The 23,041-nt window shown below is 39.0% G+C and overlaps 2 protein-coding genes across 3 annotated transcripts; one reads left to right on the plus strand and one right to left on the minus strand.

Moving 5' to 3' along the window:
• Nucleotides 1-423: 423 nt before the first annotated feature.
• On the minus strand, nt 424-7,147 carry phospho2 (phosphatase, orphan 2). Its single transcript, XM_088991495.1, has 3 exons — nt 6,752-7,147; nt 6,584-6,678; nt 424-4,753 (listed from the first exon to the last, which is right to left on the minus strand). The coding sequence occupies exons 1-3, from the start codon at nt 6,886-6,888 to the stop codon at nt 4,194-4,196; spliced, it is 792 nt and encodes a 263-aa protein (XP_088847621.1). The 5' UTR covers nt 6,889-7,147; the 3' UTR covers nt 424-4,193.
• Nucleotides 7,148-7,959: 812 nt separating this feature from the next.
• syap1 (synapse associated protein 1) lies at nt 7,960-15,525 on the plus strand. Of its 2 annotated transcripts, none has more exons than XM_088991501.1 (9): nt 7,960-8,270; nt 9,327-9,445; nt 9,526-9,592; nt 9,686-9,759; nt 10,706-10,845; nt 12,285-12,442; nt 12,514-12,563; nt 13,865-14,021; nt 15,071-15,199. In XM_088991501.1, exons 1-9 carry the CDS (start codon nt 8,057-8,059, stop codon nt 15,085-15,087), a joined length of 996 nt encoding a protein of 331 aa, XP_088847627.1. In that variant the 5' UTR covers nt 7,960-8,056; the 3' UTR covers nt 15,088-15,199. The 2 variants fall into 2 exon arrangements, with proteins under 2 accessions (XP_088847627.1, XP_088847626.1); XM_088991500.1 differs by having other exon boundaries at nt 7,961-8,270; nt 15,103-15,525.
• The last annotated feature ends 7,516 nt before the right edge of the window (nt 15,526-23,041 follow it).

The raw sequence follows: 23,041 nt of genomic DNA on the forward strand, positions 1-23,041 counted from the left end.
TATTATACATAGAATAAGGTATGTTGTGTGTAGGTTTAAGGCTTATTTAGTTGAAAAGTATATTTTATGGAAACCCGGGAACGGATTATTCCCATTTTAATGGTTTCCTATGGGATTTTTTTTTTTGAGATACACACTTTTCACCTTACACACTCTGTCTGGGAACCAATTAAGTTCGTAAGTTGAGGTCTCACTGTAATGTGTTTACCTTTATTGCTACAAGTCGCTAGTAGCGAGTGAGTCATAAATATTCTCCGCCATGACAAAAACATAAATCTTTTGCTCTCTTGACCATTTGCAGATTCTACAAGGTACAAATCTGAACAAAAGGGGGTGGTGGTTGTTTTTTGAAGGACCCCTGGAAAAAGGACCTAATTGACCATGAAATGGGGCTGAATTTTCAAAAGAAATTGCAGCCAAAACGATTTTTAGCCATCCGTGGATACAGGCAGCATTTATTTCCTCAGGAGAAGGGAACGTCTCAAGGATTATTTGATTTGAAACATTGGCATTGATGTTGAGTAAAAGCGAGCTTTCAACGGAAAAACAAAAGGGACTTGAAAATGTTTATTTCACAGCAGTCTTGAGTGCTTCAATGAATTCCGCGGCGGGGAAGGGATAGGTGGCCATATAAAGTGGACTCAAGCCAAACAAAATTATTCTTTGTAGCTTTTACCACGGCACACATTCATGTTCGTCAAGAACAAAGCTCACGTAGACTTGGAAAATATTAGGACTCAAAGGATCAGTTCCTCGGTAAAAATAGAATATACGTAGTACTGTAAATGCTTTATTCAGCGTGTAGCGACAGTGCCCCCTGCTGGTAGGATCGGACGACTACACGTCTCCATCTTGGAAAAAAATCCAACTATGCTCATCATGTAGCTCTTATTTAATTATAAGAATATAATAATAATACATTTCATTTCTAATCGCCTTTCAAAACTCTCGAGGTCACTTTACAGTCATAGGATTTTTCTGTGGGTGAGCAGCGGCAGCCACACTTGCCAGCTTTCACTCACCCCGGATGTTACTCAAATAGATAGAAAGCTAGCTAGGTAATAGATAGCTAATAGATATACAGATAGATAGCTTGCTATAGAGCTGTCTTGGTGGCTGGCTATGTAGCTAGTTATATGTTGGCTATCTATTAGCTGGCTAGCTAGCTTTCTATCTGTGTATTTAATAGTGACATTCAGTGTATTAGAAAACTAACTATCATGCCATCTATTAGCTATAGAGATAAATAGGTGGCTAGCTATCTAGCCAGCTATGTATTAGCTGGTTAGGTAGCTTTCTATCTATTAACTTCCAGATTGAGTGAGTGCTGGCGCGTGTGGCTGCCACTGCTCACCCACATAGAAACTTATCCTGTGAGTATAAAGTGATCTTGACAGTCTGAAAGGCGCTTAGAAACAAAATGTATTCTTATTATTAGCCAGATAGAAAGCTAGCCAGCCAGCTCGATAGCAAGCAAGCCAGCTAGATAGCTAGCCAGCTAATAAATAGCAAATAGATAGCCAATAGCTAGCTCGCGTTTAGTCCTTTTCATCCAAACGTCAAGTAGACTCGATGACCTAGCTAGATAGCTTGCTAGCCAGCTAGAAATGATAATAATAATACATTTAATTTACAAGCGCCTTTCTGAACACTCAAGGACACTTTAGAAAGCTAGCTAATTTAGTCACTTTATAAAAACAACATTTCATTCCGGTCACTTTTTGATCCCGATTGGGTATTTTTTTTTCTCTCACATTTAGCAAAAGCAGTTTGATTAATAATAAACATTTTGATTTTTGTTTCTGACTTTGCCTTCTGCATGAAAAGTTAAGCGCAGTGATACTTTGGCTTACGAACTTAAATGGCTCTCAGACAGTGTGTAAGGCGAAAAGTGTGTATCCCAAAAATTAATTTCCCATAGGAAACCATTAAAGTGAGATTAATCCGTACCCAGTTCCCCATAAAACATAATTTTCTACTTTACTAAGCCTTAAAACTACACAAAATATACATTATTTCATGTATAATAAATGCTCTATGGTATTATAATTAAAGAAATAAACTGTACTATACAATAAAGTTGTTTTATTTAATTTGTGATGGTCATTGATGGCTTGATGGAATGGAGTGGCCGGTTTCCTCAGCATTAAACACTTGATGAGGAACGTAGCCTTCTTCTTTCACCATCTTGAGAAATGATCCCTTGTAGGTGCTTTCTCTGTGATAATTTTATCTAGTTCCTCATCAATTGTGTTCTGTTTAGCAAGGTTGATAGCTTTTTGCATCAAGTGTACAGATGGCTTGTGCGGTTTATTTGTGGAGCCTGATTGCCTGAGTGATGGGAATTTTAACCTTGCAGTCTACACTCTCCCTTTGAACAATTCAAGTTGAAACGAGTCCAAATGTCACTGTTTTTTATCCATTTTGTCACTCTCTGTCGTCTGCCTGTTTCTTTAATGTTTAAACCACCTCCCCTAACTGCTACGTTCTTGACCAGTCACGTGGCTTTAACCCAAGACTGGGGGCGGGGGATAGAGGACAGAAACAGTCAGCTGCCATTTTGTTGTTAGAACGGGCTCGTTCGCGATCTACACATCACTCATTGAGGCAGCTCCGTGTATGAAAAAAAGTTTGTATGCCAAGGTAATGTTCGTATGTCAAGGTAAAATGTTCATTAATTTAAGGTTCATAAACGGAAAAGTTTGTAAGCCAATGGGTTTGTAAACCGAGGTATCACTGTACTAATAACATAATAATCAGACCTCTAATGCTTACACGCACGGACAAACACACAATGGTCAACGGGTTATCGCCGCCATTTTCTGTTTTGGATGCGCTTGTCCTTTGGTTTGACAACCAATTTACGGTTTGTCCTTCCTTGCCTTTTGCAAGCGCTTTTGATTTCTTCCACATTTTCTTGCTATTTTTGTTCCCAACATCCCGAGTCGTACTTTTTTTGCTGTTCAGAAACATGTTTATACATATATATATATATATATATATATATGTGTGTGTACGCGTGTGCGCATGATGCAATGTTATGTTTCGTCCAAAGCAGGAATGTCAGCGCTGCCCTGGGGGTCTTTCTTTACTTTAGTATGCAAACGAGGCCTGCTGGAATCACGTGTTGCCGCTTGCAATATTCATGAAGGCTTTATCGATGCTGCTGTGCTGACGTAAATCATACACGCTCACCACACACTTCGTTGCGTGTTTGGGGTGCACACATTTGTCATGTGTTTAGAACTAGCAATTGGCGATTGAGTGCATTATACTGTATGTAAAAACATAGATGTCAAAGTCAAGGCCCGCGGGCCAAATCTGGCCCTCTACATCATTTTATTCGGCCCGTGAAAGCAAATCTAATTTGTGGAATTCCATAATGCTTGTTAATGTCTGAACCAAAATCTCGAATTGTCATATGCAAACCACGATAGCAGTGATTATTTACCTACCTACCTATCTACATACCTACCTACCTACCGACCTACCTATTTACATACCTACCTACCTATCTACATACCTACCTACCGATCGACCGACCGATCGATCTTTCTATCTACCTACCTATCAACCTATTGACCTACCTATCAGCCTATATATCTACCTATCGATCTATCTATCTACCTATCGATCAATATACCTACATACCTATCAACCTATTTATGAGCCTATCGACTTACCTACCAGCCTATCCATCTATCTATCTAACCATCTATCCATCTATCTATCTATCTATCTATCTATCTATCTATCTATCTATCTATCTATCTATCTATCTATCTATCTATCTATCTATCTATCTATCTACCTGTCTATCTATCTATCTATTTATCTATCTATCTATCTATCTATTTATCTATCTATCTATCTATCTACCTACCTACCTACCTACCTACCTACCTACCTACCTACCTACCTACCTACCTACCTACCTACCTACCTACCTATCTATCTATCTATCTATCTATCTATCTATCTATCTATCTATCTATCTATCTATCTATCTATCTATCTATCTACCTACCTACCTACCTACCTATCTATCTATCTATCTATCTATCTATCTATCTATCTATCTATCTATCTATCTATCTATCTATCTATCTATATAAGATTATCTATTTATATAATTTTGTTTTGTTCCATTTAGGTTGTGCTCTGATGACGGTACGCTAGGAGCCTCAGACCCGCTAGTCCAGAATGACGTCCGCTTTCGAATTTAGACAAGCTTGTAGCTCATGTAGGACTTCCATTCCACTGCTCCAGGCGTTAACCGCGGCTTCTAAAGCATCTTTCCTGCCCTCCAGCAGTTTTTCCAGTGCATATCCTTTCCTGGGCATGACTACATCGCACCTCCTCAGGCAGGAAGCCGGGCAGAAATCATTGCTGCCGTCACCTACATAGAAGACGCGACTATATTCATCTCGCTGGGCCAAATAATCCTCCAGAATTTTCTTTTTGCACATGTTTACAGGGCAGCGGCGACAGCCGTGCTCGTGGTGGGGACGTACTTCCACGCGGCCCAGTGAGTTGACTCCAGCCGGGTTGGTGAAGACGCGGTCTACGGCCGAACGTAAACCAACGGCACACAGGATCCATTCGATGAAGAGAGAATTGGCATCCGAGATGACCACGCAATCCACGTCGTTCTTGTTCCGTGATATGAAGGTTAGCAGCTCGCTCATTCCCGCCGTCAAGGGGATGCGCTCCATTTCGGCGCGGATGCGCTCCGCACTCACTCCTTGCTGGCCTGCGGGAAGAAAGTACAGTGGGAAATTCAGATTTAGGGAATTTAAAGGACAACAGATGCCCCGGACAAGTTGTGTTCATAATTTGTAAAATCACTTGAAATGACTTCTACTGAGCGTATTTTACAAAGATTCCAACGCATGTAGCTATATTTTACGTTTTAAGACTAGCGCTGAATATTCAGGAAGTCTTGTTTTCGAGTTGGTGACGATGCCTGACGTGACGTCACGAGGGAACGCCCCTGACCGAGAAAGCGACACACAATGCATTTTGGGTACTTTGTTTGGTCTGAAAACATCGTGTTGATAGCGAAATTAGAAGGAAAACATAAATAACACGATGGTGAATTGTTGTGTGTTGCACCAAGACTACTATTTGATACTAGTTGACACAAATTCCCAGCAGACAAATCAGCCCATTTCCAACGGAGCTTGGGTGCCATCTTGTGCATTTTATGGGACCGCCACATTGGAGTTCGGATGCCTCAAAATGATACGGAAGGACTTCTTTAATCAATTGCAAACATTTATGCTTTCCTCTTCAGAACTACAGTAAAGTCTCGTTATATCGATATTCAAGGGAGTCCGAAAAAATATCGATATAACCGGGACTATCGATATATCCGACCCTGTTTGCATGTAATTTTCTCCGTGCATGCATAGAAATAGTATCGATATAACCGAGACTATCGATATATCCGATATCGATATAACGAGACTTTACTGTATTTGAATCATATTCATAACTGGATGAGTAACAAGAAAGGCGCTTCTCCGAATCTGAAGCCATTGTTTTGATTCGAGAGCAAGACAAGACGTCCTTGCGTGACGTCACGAACAAGGGGGCGGGACCTTCTGAAACAGCATGTGTGTTTTGGGTATTTGAGATGCTATAAAACGTTTTTCAGATGTCAGTTCGGAAACAAAAAAATGGTGTCGGTTGTCCTTTAATCCTTAAACATTGCTAGTACAACTTCTACTATATCAAATCCATTTAGTCTAGTAGACACATTTCAGTCTTGCAATGTGTCTACTAGCAAAACCAGGAAGGTAGGCAGGGGGTCACTTTTTTAGTGTTTTCATCTTGACTTTATTCTTATTTCTTTTTTTCCTCTCTTCACTTCTTTGTATCTATCTAGCAATGCAGCTATCTATCTCGCTAGCTATCTAGCAAGCTATCTAGCTAGCTACGTATTTGCCACCTATCTAGCGAGTTTTGAGGGGCGCTTGGAGATGCAATGTATTATTATTATTATTATTAGCTATCTATCATCTAGCTAGCTAGCTTTCTATCTATTTGAGTTACTTCCGGGTTGAGTGAACGCTGTCGCGTGTGGCTGCCACTGCTCAAAAAATATCCTGTGACTGTAAAGTGACCTTGAGAGTTTTGAAAGGCGCTTATAAATGAAATGTATTATTATTATTACTACAATAAAACATGCAGCTATACAAATCTATAAATACTTATAAAGTACAATACTAAATATACACATTGTACTCTGCAGCCGAGATGATCCACAGACACAAATAGTGGAAATAAGATTAAGATTGCACAACTGTCCATATTTTTATGTTCCCGGTGCGTTTATTATTTTGCTTTGTGTTGACTATTATGTGAAGCGCTTTGTTACAGCTGCAGCTGTTGTGAAAGCGCTATATAAATTAGGATGTATTGTATTGTATAAATAATGGAGGTTGCTCAACATCCAAAATGCTATCTATGAACAACCGTAAATAAGAGTAGTATCTACAAACAACCATAAACAAGAGTACGTACTACCTATTACCTAACAATCACTCAAATATTGTCGTCATAATATTGTCGTGCATGCCTATATAATCCATCACTCTGCCCATGAATTCAGTCCAGTGGCCTTTTCTGTAGGAATCCTTCACTGTATCAGGTAGCGTCTGACCTGGAAGACACCTAAAGCACAATGTCGAGTGAGAAACGTGACTTCAATCATTTGTAACTAATATAAATAATATTCAATATTTACCTGATCACCCACGTGTCACTGTTATCATCGACCACCGTGTGGTCGAAATCAAACACCACGAGCGTCTTCATTGCGTAAAAACGTGCTGAATTGGACAAGAAAAAACGAAAAACGCGTGACGTCAAATTGGCAGTCATCTAAGCACGCCGAATGTAAAACAAAGCTACGGATAATACATTCGGTCTTTATCCGTTTATGATTTATTGCCCAGATCGAAAACACAGACAATTAAATTTTAAAAATGAAGCTTTTTTAACGTGGACTTTGGCATCCCATTTCTGTACTCGGTTTTTATCATGTAACAGATTGCATAACCGATCATTTTACAGCGCAAAACAAAGGACGATTTAGTTATTTCAAAGCCAGAGATGTTTTTGATATGACGATAAAAGACGAACTGACCTGTGGTGTATTTTGTTGTCGTAAACGCGCAATGGAGTACTGATGTGTCGTTCGCGAACGAGCCGGATTTCTGAAGAGAACGAAGAGAGTCGGTTTCTAACAAGGAGCCGGAAATGGGAGCCGACTTTTTTGTGACTTTTCCCCGCCCCTCGTCTTCGGTTAAAGCCGCACGTGATTGGTCGATATCCGTGGTAGAGGAGGATGGGAGAATTACAGACACACGCAGCAGTGAGGAGAAGGGGGGGGGAGGGGCGTAGACAGTTGGACAAATGTTATCACATTATGCTGTTATTATTATAATGTGCACATATAAATCAAGCCAAATAAATACAAATATTTTATATAGTTTATTTTTTACATGAGTAATTCGCTTTTCGCATAATTTTACATGATTTTTGGTAGCTAATTAATTTAGGCAACAAAAAAAAACTGAGGAGCCATTTAGGAGACGGATCCTTTTATTGAACCAAAATAACCGTCTCTCTGAAAAGAGCCGGAATTCCCTTCACTCCAATTACTACGCGTAGTCTCAAGACACTCGATGACTCGTTACCGCCACCTTTCGTAAACTGCAAGATCATCCGCGATTCGAGATTTTGAGAGCACATTTACAAAGGGGATTTATTTCACCGTTTTGAGTGATTCGTCGACATTTCATCGTTTTCATAAATACATTAATCTTCGTGAATGATAAAATTTTCCACTATTGCGAAACTCACGTTGGAAAATGTATCGTTTTCTCCGGTAGGTGGCAGTATAGGTACAATTCTGCTCGATTTAAAAAGTGAAGAAGAAATCAGCCAGCCACTTATTTCCGGGGACGATTACGCTCCCCCGCCCATTAAAGAATCAGGTCTAAAAGAACAACAAAGGTTTACCCCTGGAAATTTGTTTTTTTCGACGATGTTGCGAGGTTTGGGGTCTTGGTTGGGTTTGGAGAACCCGGCGGAGGCCGATACGTCGGCCGACGCAGAGGAAACGGCGCAGAGGTTGGAGGAAAAAGTGGTGGAAGCTCAAAACGAGGTAAACAAACAGCAAGCAGCAGCTGATGGCCACCATGACGAAGGAGGACAAGATGACGTGGAGACGAATCAGGAGCTCAATAAAGGACTTGGCGGTCAGTCATGGCAATGATTAGATGACAGATTATAAATACTATCAAGAAACGGCGTTATTAAATTAGCGGAGGACAGTAATTCGACCCTTGTTTGTTTTTTTTTGTTAGACGTCAAAGTTGTGTTCAAAGGGATTCAAATAAAACAACTTGGATAAAAGTGTTCTTTTCTAATCACGTGATACGAAGAGTTTAGCCTTAGAACGAACGTAAAACACGACATTGCATTAAAACACGAGCAACCAGAACATGCATTTATTTATTGAGATGATGAGAATAAATACATTTTAATAATAATAATAATAATAATATATTTCATTTATAAGCGCCTTTCAAAACTCAAGGACACTTTACAGTCACAGGATATTTTTTTCTGCGAATGAGCAGCGGCAGCCACACGTGCCAGCGTTCACTCAACCCGGAAGTAACATAAAGTTAAAAAAAAAATAAAAAAAATAACAAATAATATGACAAAACAAAGACACACAGGGTCATTCATTCTTCAGGACTTGCTGTACCCTCTTTGTGATGACATGAAGCAGTTCTAGATGAAAAAGGAGAGGATCAAAGCCTCTTTTTACCAGTGGATCAGGGACATCATGGTGGAATGTGCACGTCGACACAAAATCCTTTGATTTGAGAGTTTTGAAAGGCGCTTAGACATTAAATGTGTTATTGTTAGTAGTATTATTATGATGATTATTATTATTATTACGATGATGATGATGATTATTATTATGACTATTATTATTATGATTATTATTATTATTATTATTATTATTATTATTATTGTTGTTGTTGTTGTGTAATGATGATCATTTTATGTTACTTCCGGGTTGAGTGAACGCTGGTGCATGTGGCTGCCGCTGCTCACCCACAGACAAAATATCCTGTGACTGTAAAGTGTCCTTGAGAGTTTTGAAAGGCGCTTAGAAATGAAATGTATTCTTCTTATTATTATTATTATCCTCGCCCCCCAAAAAATTAAAAAAATAGGTATTTTTTTTTCTTTTTCCCTCAATGATGCATGTTTATAAACCATCACTCTTCCCTGTCTAGATTTCATTTTCAGTTTCGCAACCAGTGCAACCAAGAAGATCTCACAGTCCGTGGTTGGGACGGCACAAACCATTAAGAAGAGTGTCGAGGAGGGAAAGATTGACGGCATCATTGACAAGGTATGCTTACGCTCTAATGCTTATTATTATTATTATTATTAAATATTGTCAACTTTGTTATCATTTACCTTTGTGTGCAGACCTTCCTCGGAGACTTTCAGAAAGAGCAAGAAAAATTTGTGCAGGAAAAAAAGTCCAAAAGATCCGGTACAGTAGAATGTATACCATTTTTTAAAAAAAGGATGATACAAATAAGAATACAAGCCTTGATCTTATTCAATGGTGTGTTTGTGTGCCCAGAAGCAGCAGTGCCCCCCTGGGTGGGCTACAATGAGGAGGAGACCATCCAGCAACAGATCCTCGCCCTCTCAGCTGTGAGCATTTTTTTTAAAGGACAAACAACACCGTTTCCTAACTGACACCAGAAAAATGTTTTATAGCATCTAAAATACCCAAAAACACGCAGGCTGATATTTTTAGTCAAATGCAAAACACCAATAAAAATGACTTCAAATGTCCAAAAACTGCCCCAAAATGAGCTTGTAGATAAAGAAAGTCCCGCCCCCCTGTTTGTGGCGTCACTATTGGTCACACACTGCCATGCTCCAGAATCAAAACAATGGCTTCAGAGAGTTTAGATTTGGAGAAGATGCTTTCTTATTACTCATCCAGTTATGAATATGATTCAAATAGTTCTGAAGAGGAAAGCATACATGTTTTCAATCGATTAAAGAAGTCCTTCCGTATCAATTTGAGCCGTCTGGACTGCAATGTAGCACACAGAAAATGCACAAGATGGCGCCCAAGCTCAGTTGGAAATGGGCTGATTTGTCTGCTGGGAATTTGTGTCAACTAGTATCAAATAGTACTCTTTGAACTCTTCAACAGTAGCCAAAATGGAGCTGTATAGTGCCACTTAGCAGTTTTTTTGATGATGATACTAGTGCAGCGTGTTCTACCGGAAACAAATTCCTTGTGTGTTCTACATACTTGGCAATAAAGATGATTCTGATTCTGATTCTGAAATAGTAGTCTTGGTGCAACACACAACGATTCACCATCGCGTTAGTTATACAGTTTTCCTTCTAATTTCGCCATCGACGCGGTGTTTTCAGAGGAAAAAAAAGTACCCAAAATGCATTGTGTGTCGCTTTTTCGGTCAGGGGCGTTCCCTCTGTGACGTCACTTAGGGGATCGTCATCAACTCGAAAACAAGACTTCCTGAATATTCAGCGCAATGTGATAACTCCTCTCGCGAGCTATCCATGAGAACGTTTACCTTATATAACTCACAGTGAAGGTGTTTTGTTCCATGTTTAGGATAAACGTAATTTCCTACGTGACCCCCCGGCTGGTGTGCAGTTCCATTTTGACATGGAGCAAATGTTTCCTTTGGCCGCCGTCATGCTGGAGGAAGATGAGCTGCTGAATCGGATGCGCTTTGACTTGGTGCCCAAATAGTCAGTACCTAACACGTTTATATCTACGTTATCTGATTCATGAGAATTTATTGATATTTTTTGATGAGAAAATAGAATTTATCCCAAGATTTTTTTTCCCCGAAACATTTTAAGATTTTCTTTGCGTGACAAGGAAAAAAAATTAGCATAAAAAATGCTAAACTGTTAATTCAAGAGGAAGAAAACGAGATGTTTTTGGAGTGATCTTTGAAAGCTTTTGCTATGAAGAAAATACATTTTCATATCAATATTTTTTTATTTGGCAAAAAAAAGTTAAACTGATCAAATAAAGTTTCTGTTTTGTGAGGAAAAATATTTTTGTTTTGAATAATAATAATAATAATAATAATAATAATAATAATACATTTCATTTCTAAGCGCCTTTCAAAACTCTCAAGGTCACTTTATAGTCACAGGAGACGTTTTTCTGTGGAATAGTTGAACAAAAGTAGCATACAGTGAGACCTCAATTTACAAACACCTCAACTTACAAACTTTTTGTCTTACAAATGTCAAATTTCTGAAAATTAAACCTTATAATAAGCACTATTTTCATAATACACACCCACCACGGTGATCTTCGGCGGAAACTCAATATTCTGTGGGTCCTGGAATTCGAGTGATAATGACAAAAACCCTGGCATTGGAGTGGACACATTTTTGCACATGTCTGGTAGTGAATGAGTTAAATGGAAAAAAATCAACATGGTTAGTCTTATGATTTTTTGTTACATTTTTCACAATACAGGTAGCATCCTATATATATACACAGTAAAGTCTCGTTATATCGATATTCAAGGGAGTCCGAAAAAATATCGATATAACCGGGACTATCGATATATCCAACCCTGTTTGCATGTAATTTTCTCCGTGCGTGCACAGAATAGTATCGATATAACCGGGATTATCGATATATCCGATATCGATATAACAAGACTTTACTGTATATATATATATATATGGATAGATGGATGGATATATGGATAGATAGGTAGGTAGTAGATAGGTAGGTAGGTATGTAGATAGGTAGATGGATAGATAGAACATCCGACTCACGATCGAGTTAAGTTCCGATCAAACGGTCGTAAGTCAAAATGGTCGTAAGTCAAAATCAATTCAAAATGTTGAATAGAGACTCGGAGGCCAAATGACTCGCAAACTCTGGTGCCATCACACGGTCGATTGCTGCGCGAGAGTGAGATGCTGGCTGGCTGTCCAAAATTGTCGTACGCGTTGCCTGTCTGCTAGCGCGTTGCGGCACCAGGCGTAGAATTAAAAATAGGGTCCGGAGGTACGGATGGTCGTAAGTCGGATGTTACCTGTATTTAAAATTTGCAAGGATTTTTTTTTCCCTGATGAAAAATATCCAAATAAAGTCAGTCGCCATCATCACATGTGTTGTCTCTTAACATGATTCAGTGTTTGCTTTTTGTTGACAGCGTGAAGGAGGAGGTGTTTTGGCGAAACTACTTCTACCGCGTGTCGCTCATCAAGCAGTCGGCGCAGCTGACGGCGCTTGCGGCTCAACAGAAGCAGCAGCAAAAGTCGAGCGACGACGGAGAGGATGTCATCTCACCCCGTGATGTCATCTTAACAGGTATATCATCACATGACATGCATCACATGACGCGCTTTTGTATCGGAGCTAATCCTCATTTGTCCTTACAGATAACGTCAGGCCCAAAACACCACCTGTTTCCATCGGCGACAAGCAAAAGGTAGCAACATGAAAAAGTAAATTATATTAGTCTGGAGTTATCTGAGTTTGAAATGGGGTCAGATGTACAACATAGAATACAATAATAATAACAATACATTTAAGTTACAAGCGCCTTTCAAAGCACCCAAGGACACTTTACAATTAAAAGTACAATAAACACGAGAACGATAAAACCATAAATTAAGTTATAAATAATAAATACAATACATACAAATTGATTTACAGTGAGACCTCAACTTACGAACTTAATTGGTTCCCAGACAGTGTGTGAGGCGAAAAGTGTGTATCTCCAAAAAAAAATCCCATAGGAAACCATTAAAATGGGAATAATCCGTTCCCGGGTTTCCATAAAATATACTTTTCAACTAAATAAGCCTTAAAACTACACACAACATACCTTATTCTATGGATAATAAATGTGCTATTGTATTGTAATGAAAGAAATACACTTCATTGTATCATAAAGTCACTTTATTTACATTTGTGATGGTCATTGATGGCTTGATGGAATGGCGTTGGAGGTCAAAGGGAATTGCTGTTTGGAAAGAGAGGCACATTACATGAGGACTGTAATTAAAGAAATAAACTGTGCTGTAAAATAAAGTTTTATTTACCTTTTTGATGGTCGTTGATGGCTTATGGAAGGAGAGTCACCTTCCATCAGGACTGTTGGTAACTTAACCTCTGGTGCTGTTCGGTCGTGTGCTTCCGCCGAAGATCACTCCGCCAGCCGTGGTGGGTGTGTATTATGAAAATAGTGCTTATTATAAGGTTTAATTTTCAGAAATTTGACGTTTGTAAGATGAAAAGTTTGTAAGTTGAGGTGTTTGTAAGTTGAGGTCTCACTGTATATAGTGATCTAACAGCAACTGAAGCTGGAACAAAGCGCTAACATGAAAAAAAGAGGACATTCTGCCCCCTCGTGGAAGGGAAAAAATATTGCCACAAGCCATAGCTAGCGCTCTATCGGCACCCAAGCATGAAAAAACAAAACCCGAATGAATTCAGAAATGGCAGTGAATGAGTTAAATATTATAATAATATGATTCCATATGCCATTTTTTTCAGACTCAATATTTTTTTCAATTAATTCATATCTTAAATTTTGCACAAGTATTTTTTTCATTTTAACGTTTTCAAAATTATTGACAAAACATTTTTTTCTCCATAATATTTTCTCAGGGAAAAAATACTGGAAAAAGTAAAAAAAAATACTTAAAGAAAAAAATAATTACAGCCCCAAACACATAAAAAATCTTATTAATCTCATATAAATAATTTATGCATGTGGTTCTTCAGCCCGCTCCGGAGGAAGACTTTTCCATCTCCACCAGTCCCGGAGTTTCCGAATTTGTGAGCGACGCCTTCGACTCGGCGGCCATCGACCACGAAGATCTACAGAAAGGAATGGAGCAGCTGGTGCTCGACAAGAAGGACAACGCCGCCTCTGTTGACGGTTGGTCTTGAAAATTACTCTAAAATGGCGGACAGTGAATGAACGTGTGATTGACTAGCGCACGCAAAAAGTAGTCATGATATCTTGATAAGATGAAGTATTCATTCACGGAATGTAAAAAAAAACGATGTACGGCGATACCTCGGTTTACGAACGCTTGAGTTTACGAACTTTATCGCTTTACGAACATTAAATTCGCGAGAATATAATCTTGGCGTACAAACTAGTTTTCGGGAAACACATGTATCGCTACAATGGCTGGCGGACAAGTTTTCGGCCAAGCCACACGCCCGAACAGCGCCACCGTGGCTGCCTGACTACTTTTCCACACCCCCTTTCTTTGAGTGCAGATGTGGTTTGTTATCAAATGGAGTACTTTTGCTATTATGGGACCGTAAAAAGACCCCACCACAGGCTAGTGTTAAACCGAAGAGGACACAAAAGAAAATTACAGTCGAGCAGAAGAAGGAAATCATCGAAAAACACGAACAAAGTGTGCGTTTGTGTGATTTAGCGTCCCAGTACCAGTATGCTAAGTCGACCATTGCTATGTGTGGCTAAAGGTGTTTCTGTGTTGTCTAAGCAACGGTCTCAGGCAATAATTGAAAAACTTCGGTTGATTTGGATTAACGGAAAGCAGCGAGCAGGGGAGTGAGGGTATTATCGCCGAGAAAGCACGGCAACTTCACTCGGATATCATCAAGAGGAAACTACATCATCAACCATCATAAAGGTCAATAAAACTACTTTATTATACGGTACAGTTTATTGCTTTAAATACAATACAACAGCACATTTATTATACATAAAATAAGGTATAAGGTATATTTTGTGTAGTTTTAAGGCTTACAAAATAAAGTAGAAAATTATGTTTTATAGGGACCTGGGAACGGATTATTCTCATTTTAATGGTTTCCTATGGGAAATTAATTTTTGGGATACACACTTTTCGCCTTACACTCTCTGTCCGGGAACCATTTAAGTTCGTAAGCTTGAGGTAACACTGTACTGTACGTCCACACGAATATCTTGTTGTCGTGGTACTATAGTTTCGAATGTCGCGTGATGGTGTTTGCGGCAGAAGAGCAGTCTGATTGGGAGAAGGAGCTTCAGCAGGAGCTCCAGGAGTACGAGGTGGTCGCCGAGTCAGAAAACCGGGACGAGCTGTGGGACCAGGAAATCGAAGAGATGCTACATGCACACAATGCCTAAAGTTTGGACACAGGTCAGCTATTTGCTCTTGTTTACAAGCAGACGTTTAACTTTATTTTCCGCCATGAATGCTTTTGTCACCTTTGCTGGGAAATGAGTGGTAATGGCAAGGAAATGGCGCTAGAGGGCGCTCCAACGTTAATGAAATCAGATGAGTGGCTTGCAGATTACATTTTTTTCCCCCCCGTCACGTTTTTCCTTGTACTGTACAGTCAAAATGTATTAGTTATCTAAAATATATGTTATTGGTTATAAATGTAAAATATGTAAATAAAAATGCAATTTGAAAATCCGTTTTTTTTAATCATCTTTTGAAGAAGCACATGTTTTTTTCTATAAATGAAACTAAGCAGCATCACATTTTGTATTGTTTATTTTAACATTAAATTAATTATTAATAAAAAAAAAGGAATATCTATTTTTGACTGGAAAATGCATACTACTATATTTTTGAAATAATGCTAATATCTATTCGTTATCTATTAGCTAGCTAGCTAACTTGATCTATTTGAGTTATTCCCGGTTGAACGAGGTCACCGTTGCTGGCTACCTGGCTAGCTATCTATTTGCTATCTATTCGCTGTCGAACTAGCTAGCTAGCTATTAGTTATCCATTAGCTAGCTAGCTAACTTGATCTATTTGAGTTATTCCTGATTGAACGGGGTCATCCTTGGTGGCTACCTGGCTTGGTATCTATTTGCTATCTATTAGCTGTCTAACTAGCTAGGTAGCTAGCTATCTATTAGTTATCTATTAGCTAGCTAGTTAATTTGATCTATTTGAGTTATTCCCGGTTGATCGGTGTCACCGTTGCTGGCTACCTGGTTAGCTATCTATTTGCTATCTTAGCTGTCTAACTAGCTAGCTAGCTATTAGTTATCTATTAGCTAGCTAGCTAACTTGATCTATTTGAGTTATTCCTGGTTGAACGGGGTCATCCTTGGTGGCTACCTGGTTAGCTATCTATTTGCTATCTTAGCTGTCTAACTAGCTAGCTAGCTAGCTATTAGTTATTTATTAGCTAGCTAGCTAACTTGATCTATTTGAGTTATTCCCGGTTGAACAGGGTCACCGTTGCTGGCTACCTGGCTAGCTATCTATTTGCTATCTATTAGCTGTCTAACTAGCTAGCTATCTATTAGTTATCCATTAGCTCGCTAGCTAGTTTTTCATCAATTTAAGTTACTTCCGGGTTGAGTGAACGCTGGCGCATGTGGCTGCCGCTGCTCAACTACAGAAATACGTATCCTTTGACTGTGAGTTAAAGTGTCCCAAAACTACTTCAAAATGACCCCGGGGATGCAGTTTCAGAAGGTCCCGCCCCCTTGTTCGTGACATCACGCCAGGACGTCTTGCCTTGCTCTAGATCAAAACAAGGGCTTCAGATTTGGAGAAGATGCTTTCTTGAACTCATCCAGTTATGAATATGATTCAAATAGTTCTGAAGAGGAAAGCAGAAATGTCGATTAAAGAAGTTCTTCTCATTTGAGCCGTCAGGACTCCAATGTAGCGTCCCAGGAAATGCACAAGATGGCGCCCAAGCTCCGTTGGAAATGGGCTGATTTGTCTGCTGGGAATTTGTGTCAACTAGTATCAAATAGTAGTCTTGGTGCAACACACAACGATTCACCATCGCGTTATTTATGTGTTTTCCTTCTAATTTCGCAATCAACACGAGGTTTTCCGACCAAACAAAGTACCCAAAAAGCATTGTGTGTCACTTTCTCAGTCAGGGGTTTTCCAGACGTGACATCACGTGAGGAATCGTCACCAACTGAAAAACAAGACTTCCTGAATATTCAGCGCGAGTCTTAAAAACGTAAAATAAAGCGATATGCGGTGGAATCTTTGTAAAATACGCTCAGTAGAAGTGATTTGAAGTGATTTTACAAATTATGGACACAACTTGTCCGGAGGCGTCGGTTGTCCTTTAATACTACTTAATCTATATCAAATTATTACAGTACTTACATAAATCAATACATATACTACAACAATCATAACTTCATTTAGTTCTACATCATGTATATCAAATTATTACAGGATTTATATAAATCAATATATAGACTACAACTATTACTACATACTTAATTTACCACTACATAATGTATATATTTATATAAGATTATTACTTCTATAAACCAATATAGGTTGTATTGTATTGGGGTCATAGAGGTCCAAAAGAAAGTGTCTGTAAGTCCTACTTTGTGACTAAACTGATATGGAATGACAGGTAGGGCGAAGGGGCGGGGGGGGGGGGGACAAAAGTGAAAGAACTGGCACCCTTGATGTTTTGGTTTGTCAAAAGTGTAATAACGTTGAGTGAAACACCAGCAGGCACATGCACACCAGACGTGTTGCTGCCTGTCTGGAACCTTCAAATAGACGCTCCCAGCCGACAACAAAAATCAATGTCTGAAGTCCATAGAAAGCTATGTTCAGACTATCTCGATCAATACAGCAGGACCATAAAAAAATCTTTAGCTCTCAGAATATTTCCTTGTGTTTTTTTTAGGGTTATTCCATAAACACTTAAAGCAATTATGACAGTCGTTGACCTTTCCTTCAAATTCAGATAACGATTCGTGAGTAATCTTACCAATAATTGCTACGTATCGTAGTGGTTGGAATTAATGCATTCATTTTGCTTCCTGGTGTCATGATCTGGTTGGCGACCAACGGGGGGCGCTGTCGGCCCCGCCTACACCTGCACAGGTGCTGGTCGTCCCGATCAGATTGGCGACCAGCGGGTAGCGACGTCAGCCCTGCCAGCAGCCTCGCAGGTGCTGGTCGTTTAATCAATGACACTTAAAAGGACACCCGGCGCGACCATTCGGTGCCGGTTCATTGTTTGTTTGCTGCTTGGTTGCTGCATGCATCGTGTACGTGTTTGTTTAACCTTGGCGGGCTTTTACTTTTGGTCTTCTTTTGCTACTTTGTATTTTTTCCATTCAGATGATTTTGATGTTTTACATTTTGTTCCTGCTGACTTTATTTTAATACAATTGTCAAACAACCTCCTACTCATTCCTGCCTCCTTTTTGGGATCCGAACCCGCCATCACCACCTCGCAAATCGTGACACCTGGCTTTTATCCCTCCATCACAGACCCTTTCAAGCTTTCAGCTGCTCCGTTTAAGGCCACACGTTTGTTACCATGGCAATAAGGCCATCCATGTGTGTGCGTAACCGTCTTTTAATAATGCATTAGGATGTTTTGGTGCTGGCCGATGTTTTTTTGTCTGTGGTTGCTCCAGACAAAGAGAACCATGTCGTCCAACATACACACCCAAGAAAAATAATACTATGAAAGCGTTGTACCGCCTGTGTATAGTAAAAATATTATGGCTGGCAAATATGTTGAAACGTACTTCCAGAGCATGTTCGAATATATTTAACTCATTCACTGCCAGACAATGTGCAAAAATGTGTACACTCCAGTGCCAGGGTTTTTGGCATTTTCACTCAAAATTGCAGGACCCACAGAATACAGTGATACCTTGGTTTTACGAACCCCTTGGCTGACGAACTTTTCGGTTTACGAACGTTAAATTTATGAACATTTTACCTTGGCATACGAACTATTTTTCGGGATACACACGGAGCGCCACAATGAGTGATGTGTCGTTCGCGAACGAGCCCGTTCTCCTAAAAGAAAATGGCAGGTATATTTTGTGTAGTTTTAAGGTTTAGAAAATTAGAAAGTAGAAAATTATGTTTCATGGGGACCAGGGAACGGATTATTCTCATTTTAATGGTTTCCTATGGGAAATTAATTCTTGGGATACACAGTTCGCATTACACACTCTGTCTGGGAACCAATTAAGTTCGTAAGCCAAGGTAGCACTGTATTGAGTTTTATGACTACATAAACAGTCAATTCAGCGTAATAAACCTTAGACTCTCTTCTTTCATCGGAAAAAAATGAGTTAATTCCTAAGTTATATGGGTCTGGAGTTATCTGAGCTTGAAATGGGCGCGGCTGTACAGAATACATTACATATATATTTTTTATATAGTGCTTTAACAACAGCTGAAGCTATCTAAATCATGTAGTGTATTGTATTGTAACAAAGCACTAACATAGACAAAAGGCAAATGGAAGGGCAAAACCTTGCCAGAGGTCTGACCAGCGCTTTATCAGCTGAATAAATGAGTATATGAATGAGTTAAATACGTTCAAACAAACTCAAAAGTACATTAGATTATCGTTTGAATATTCTCGCAAATGCGTATATTCACACATGCCGAGTCACTCTGACACTGAGTGGCTAACGCTTTAAGCTAGCAAAAAAAAAAAGAAAAAGTCCACTCGACATTGTGGCTGGGCTGCAAAATTTAATCGGAATTTCAACTTTCTTAACGGTCATCCAAATGTCAAAGTACGTTTTCCCCTCTTAGTAGTCATATTTCTGTCGTTTTTGGTTTGTTTTTTTTTTGTTTCAGCACGTGGGAAATGAATGGTGAGAATTGACGCCGTTTCAGCTCGTTTCACATCAATTGAAAGTCGCCTTGTGGTTTTCACATTTCCCCTTTTTTTTATACTTAAAAGGCAACAAAATTTGCTCTGGTGTGGTTTACATTATGAGGGGATTTCAACACTAAACTGAAATTATTCTTAATTCCATTCCATCAAGCCATCAAGGACCATCACAAAGGTAAATAAAACGACTTTATTATACTGTACAGTTTATTTATTTAATTAAAATACCATAGCACATTTATTATACATAAAATAAGGTATATTTTGTGTAGTTTTAAGGCTTGAATTTTAAAAATTAAAACGTATAAAATGATGTTTTATGGGGACCTGGGAACGGATTATTCTCATTTTAATGGTTTCCTGTGGGAAAGTAATTTTTGGGAGACACACTTTTCACCTTACACACTCTGGGAACCAATTAAGTTCATAAGCCAAGGTATCATTGTATTTAGTGTTTTTTTTTTGGTACTTTTGACTCCTTAAGTGATCATGGTGGAAAAAAAAATGATGTGAATGTTTCATGTGAATGTTTCATTTATTGTTGCAAAATTTAGAAATACTTTATTCAAGTTTAAGTTTGCTAATTACTGACATAATTAAATTCATTCAAGATGGCGCCGCGAGAGTGACTGCCTTTCCAGCACCTCCCGTATTTGATTTTTCTACTTCTTTCTTTCCTTTCATCTTCCTATCATAACTTTGCTGCTGTGAAAATTCTCCACTGTGAGACTAATAAAGGTAAATCCAATGCAATCCAACAGAATGAGGACAAAGTGATAGAAAAAAATGGATGTTGAAATACGCTCCAGGTGAGTTTCCAAAACGTGGAAGATCAAAGAGGCTGCTATTGGGGTCAAAGCGAAACCTGAGTAGGTGTTTTTTTTTTTTGTCTGTCCTATGGTTTGACAGCAGTTCAATGAGGCATTGAGACTACGTATAAGTCGGAAATGGGTGTTGGGTTTTCGACTCAGTCACGTCTCAGTGCAAAGAATGTGCAACCTTGCCCTGCTGATGGCTCATCTATTCCAAGTCTCACCTGGATGATGAGATTAGCGGAGCACGGAACCACTCATTTCGCGCTGACCTTTGCGTCGTTCTTTCACTTCCCTCTTTCTCACGCTTTCATTTGTGCATTCACAGCTGAACGCGTAGTTGTTATTCCGCCTGTTATCAGCCAGACGGCGGTTGAGCCGGCCGGGCTTTGTTGCCTGAGCGACCCAGATGCTGCTACAGACGAGCCCACCACCCACAAATATTGATATTAAATGACACGTCTCAATTAAATGACACGTGTTAAGATCCAAATTGGACCGTTCAAAGTGAAATCGTTCTATTGTACGAACGATCCAATTTGGACGACTAAAAAATGTTTCTTTTTTTGGCCTTGACGATGCGCGAATGGCAGTTTTTTTAAACTCCAAATACAGTAAAGTCTCGTTATATCGATATTCAAGGGAGTCCGAAAAAATATCGATATAACCGGGACTATCGATATATCCGACCCTGTTTGCATGTAATTTTCTCAGTGCGTGCATAGAAATAGTATCGATATAACTGGGACTATCGATATATCCGATATCGATATAACGAGACTTTACTATATATATACAGTAAAGTCTCGTTATATCGATATTCAAGGGAGTTCGAAAAAATATCGATATAACCGGGACTATCGATATATCCGACCCTGTTTGCATGTAATTTTCTCATTGCGTGCATAGAAATAGTATCGATATAACCGGGACTATCGATATATCCGATATCGATATAACGAGACTTTACTGTATACAAAAAAAAACACATTTAGCATTTTTTTGGGGAAGACAGTTGATGGATTATTGAAAAAGGTTTCAAATCTCACCGCTTTAGTCTTTCGTTGTCAGTTGCTTGTTACTCAACGCCACCATAAAGTTAGTTGTAATGTTTGCCAGCCGTCTTTTATTGTCTCGACTCAGACTAAAAGCATTAGACGATGGAAAATGTGTGTTTTGTTCAAAGAATCAAAATTATGATCTAATAAATATAATGTAATCTATTATTTCATGATGTTGTCTGGAAGGTATAAACAAGCAGCAACTTAAAGGACAACCGACACCATTTTTTTGTTTCCTAACTGACATCAGAAAAACGTTTTATAGCGTCTAGAATACCCAAAACACGCAGGCTGATATTTTTAGTCAAATGCAAAACACCAATAAAAATGACTTAAAGTGTCCCAAGACTACTTCAAAATGAGTTTCATAAGGTCCCGCCCCCTTGTTCATGACATCACGCCTTGCTCTCGAATCAAAACAATGGCTTCAGATTCACAGAAGATGCTTTCTTGTTACTTATCCAGTTATGAATATGATTCAAATAGTTCTGAAGAAGAAAGCATACATGTTTGCAATCGATTAAAGAAGTCCTTCCGTATCAGGACTCCAATGTAGCGTCCCAGAAAATGCACAAGATGGCGCCCAAGCTCCATTGGAAATGGGCTGATTTGTCTGCTGGGAATTTATGTCAACTAGTATCAAATAGTAGTAGTCTTGGTACAACACAAAGATTCACCATTGCGTTATTTATGTGTTTTCCTTCTAATTTCGCCATCAACACGGATGAACATGAAGTTTTCAGACTAAACAAAGTACTCAAAATGCATTGTGTGTCGCTTTCTCGGTCAGGGGCGTTCATTTAGTGACGTCACTTCAGGAATCGTCACCAACTCGAAAACAAGACTTCCTGAATATTCAGCGCGAGTCTTAAAACGTAAAATATAGCTCTATGCCATGTAATCTTTGTAAAATACGCTCAGTAGAAGTCATTTGAAGTTATTTTACAAATTATGGACGCAACTTGTTGTGTTGGTGTCGGTTGTCCTTTAAGTGTGAAGTTTCAGGTCAAAAAACAGCAGTACCAATCCACCCGGACAAACAAATTCACCACAAAAAAACATAAGTAATCAAAAGGTGCTCCGAAACTGTTCAGCTTTCCTCAGATTCAGACTTTGACCGTTTTAACCCGATTGTTTGCTCCGTGTCTGCTCTCCAGCCACTCCTTTTACATCTTGACACATTGACAGCAAGTTCAGTCGTACACCGGATGTTCAACAAAATTACTCCTTAGCCTTTCCTTCAAAATAAACACACACGTTCGGTGATCATTTTAATTTTTTCACTTCGCTGTTTTTGTGTTTTAAGACATCATACTCACGATAGATTTCGACAAGTATGTATCATATACCTGATAACAGGCATGTAGGCGTTTGATATATTAATGTATTTATTAATTTATGATTGTTTTGACAGTCTAAACCGGAATCTCTCTTGTATGTAAAAGTACGTG

Source organism: Hippocampus bargibanti, linkage group LG03, assembly GCF_051943395.1.
Source record: "Hippocampus bargibanti isolate YZ-2025 linkage group LG03, ASM5194339v1, whole genome shotgun sequence".
In the NCBI taxonomy this organism is placed as follows: Eukaryota; Metazoa; Chordata; class Actinopteri; order Syngnathiformes; family Syngnathidae; genus Hippocampus; species Hippocampus bargibanti.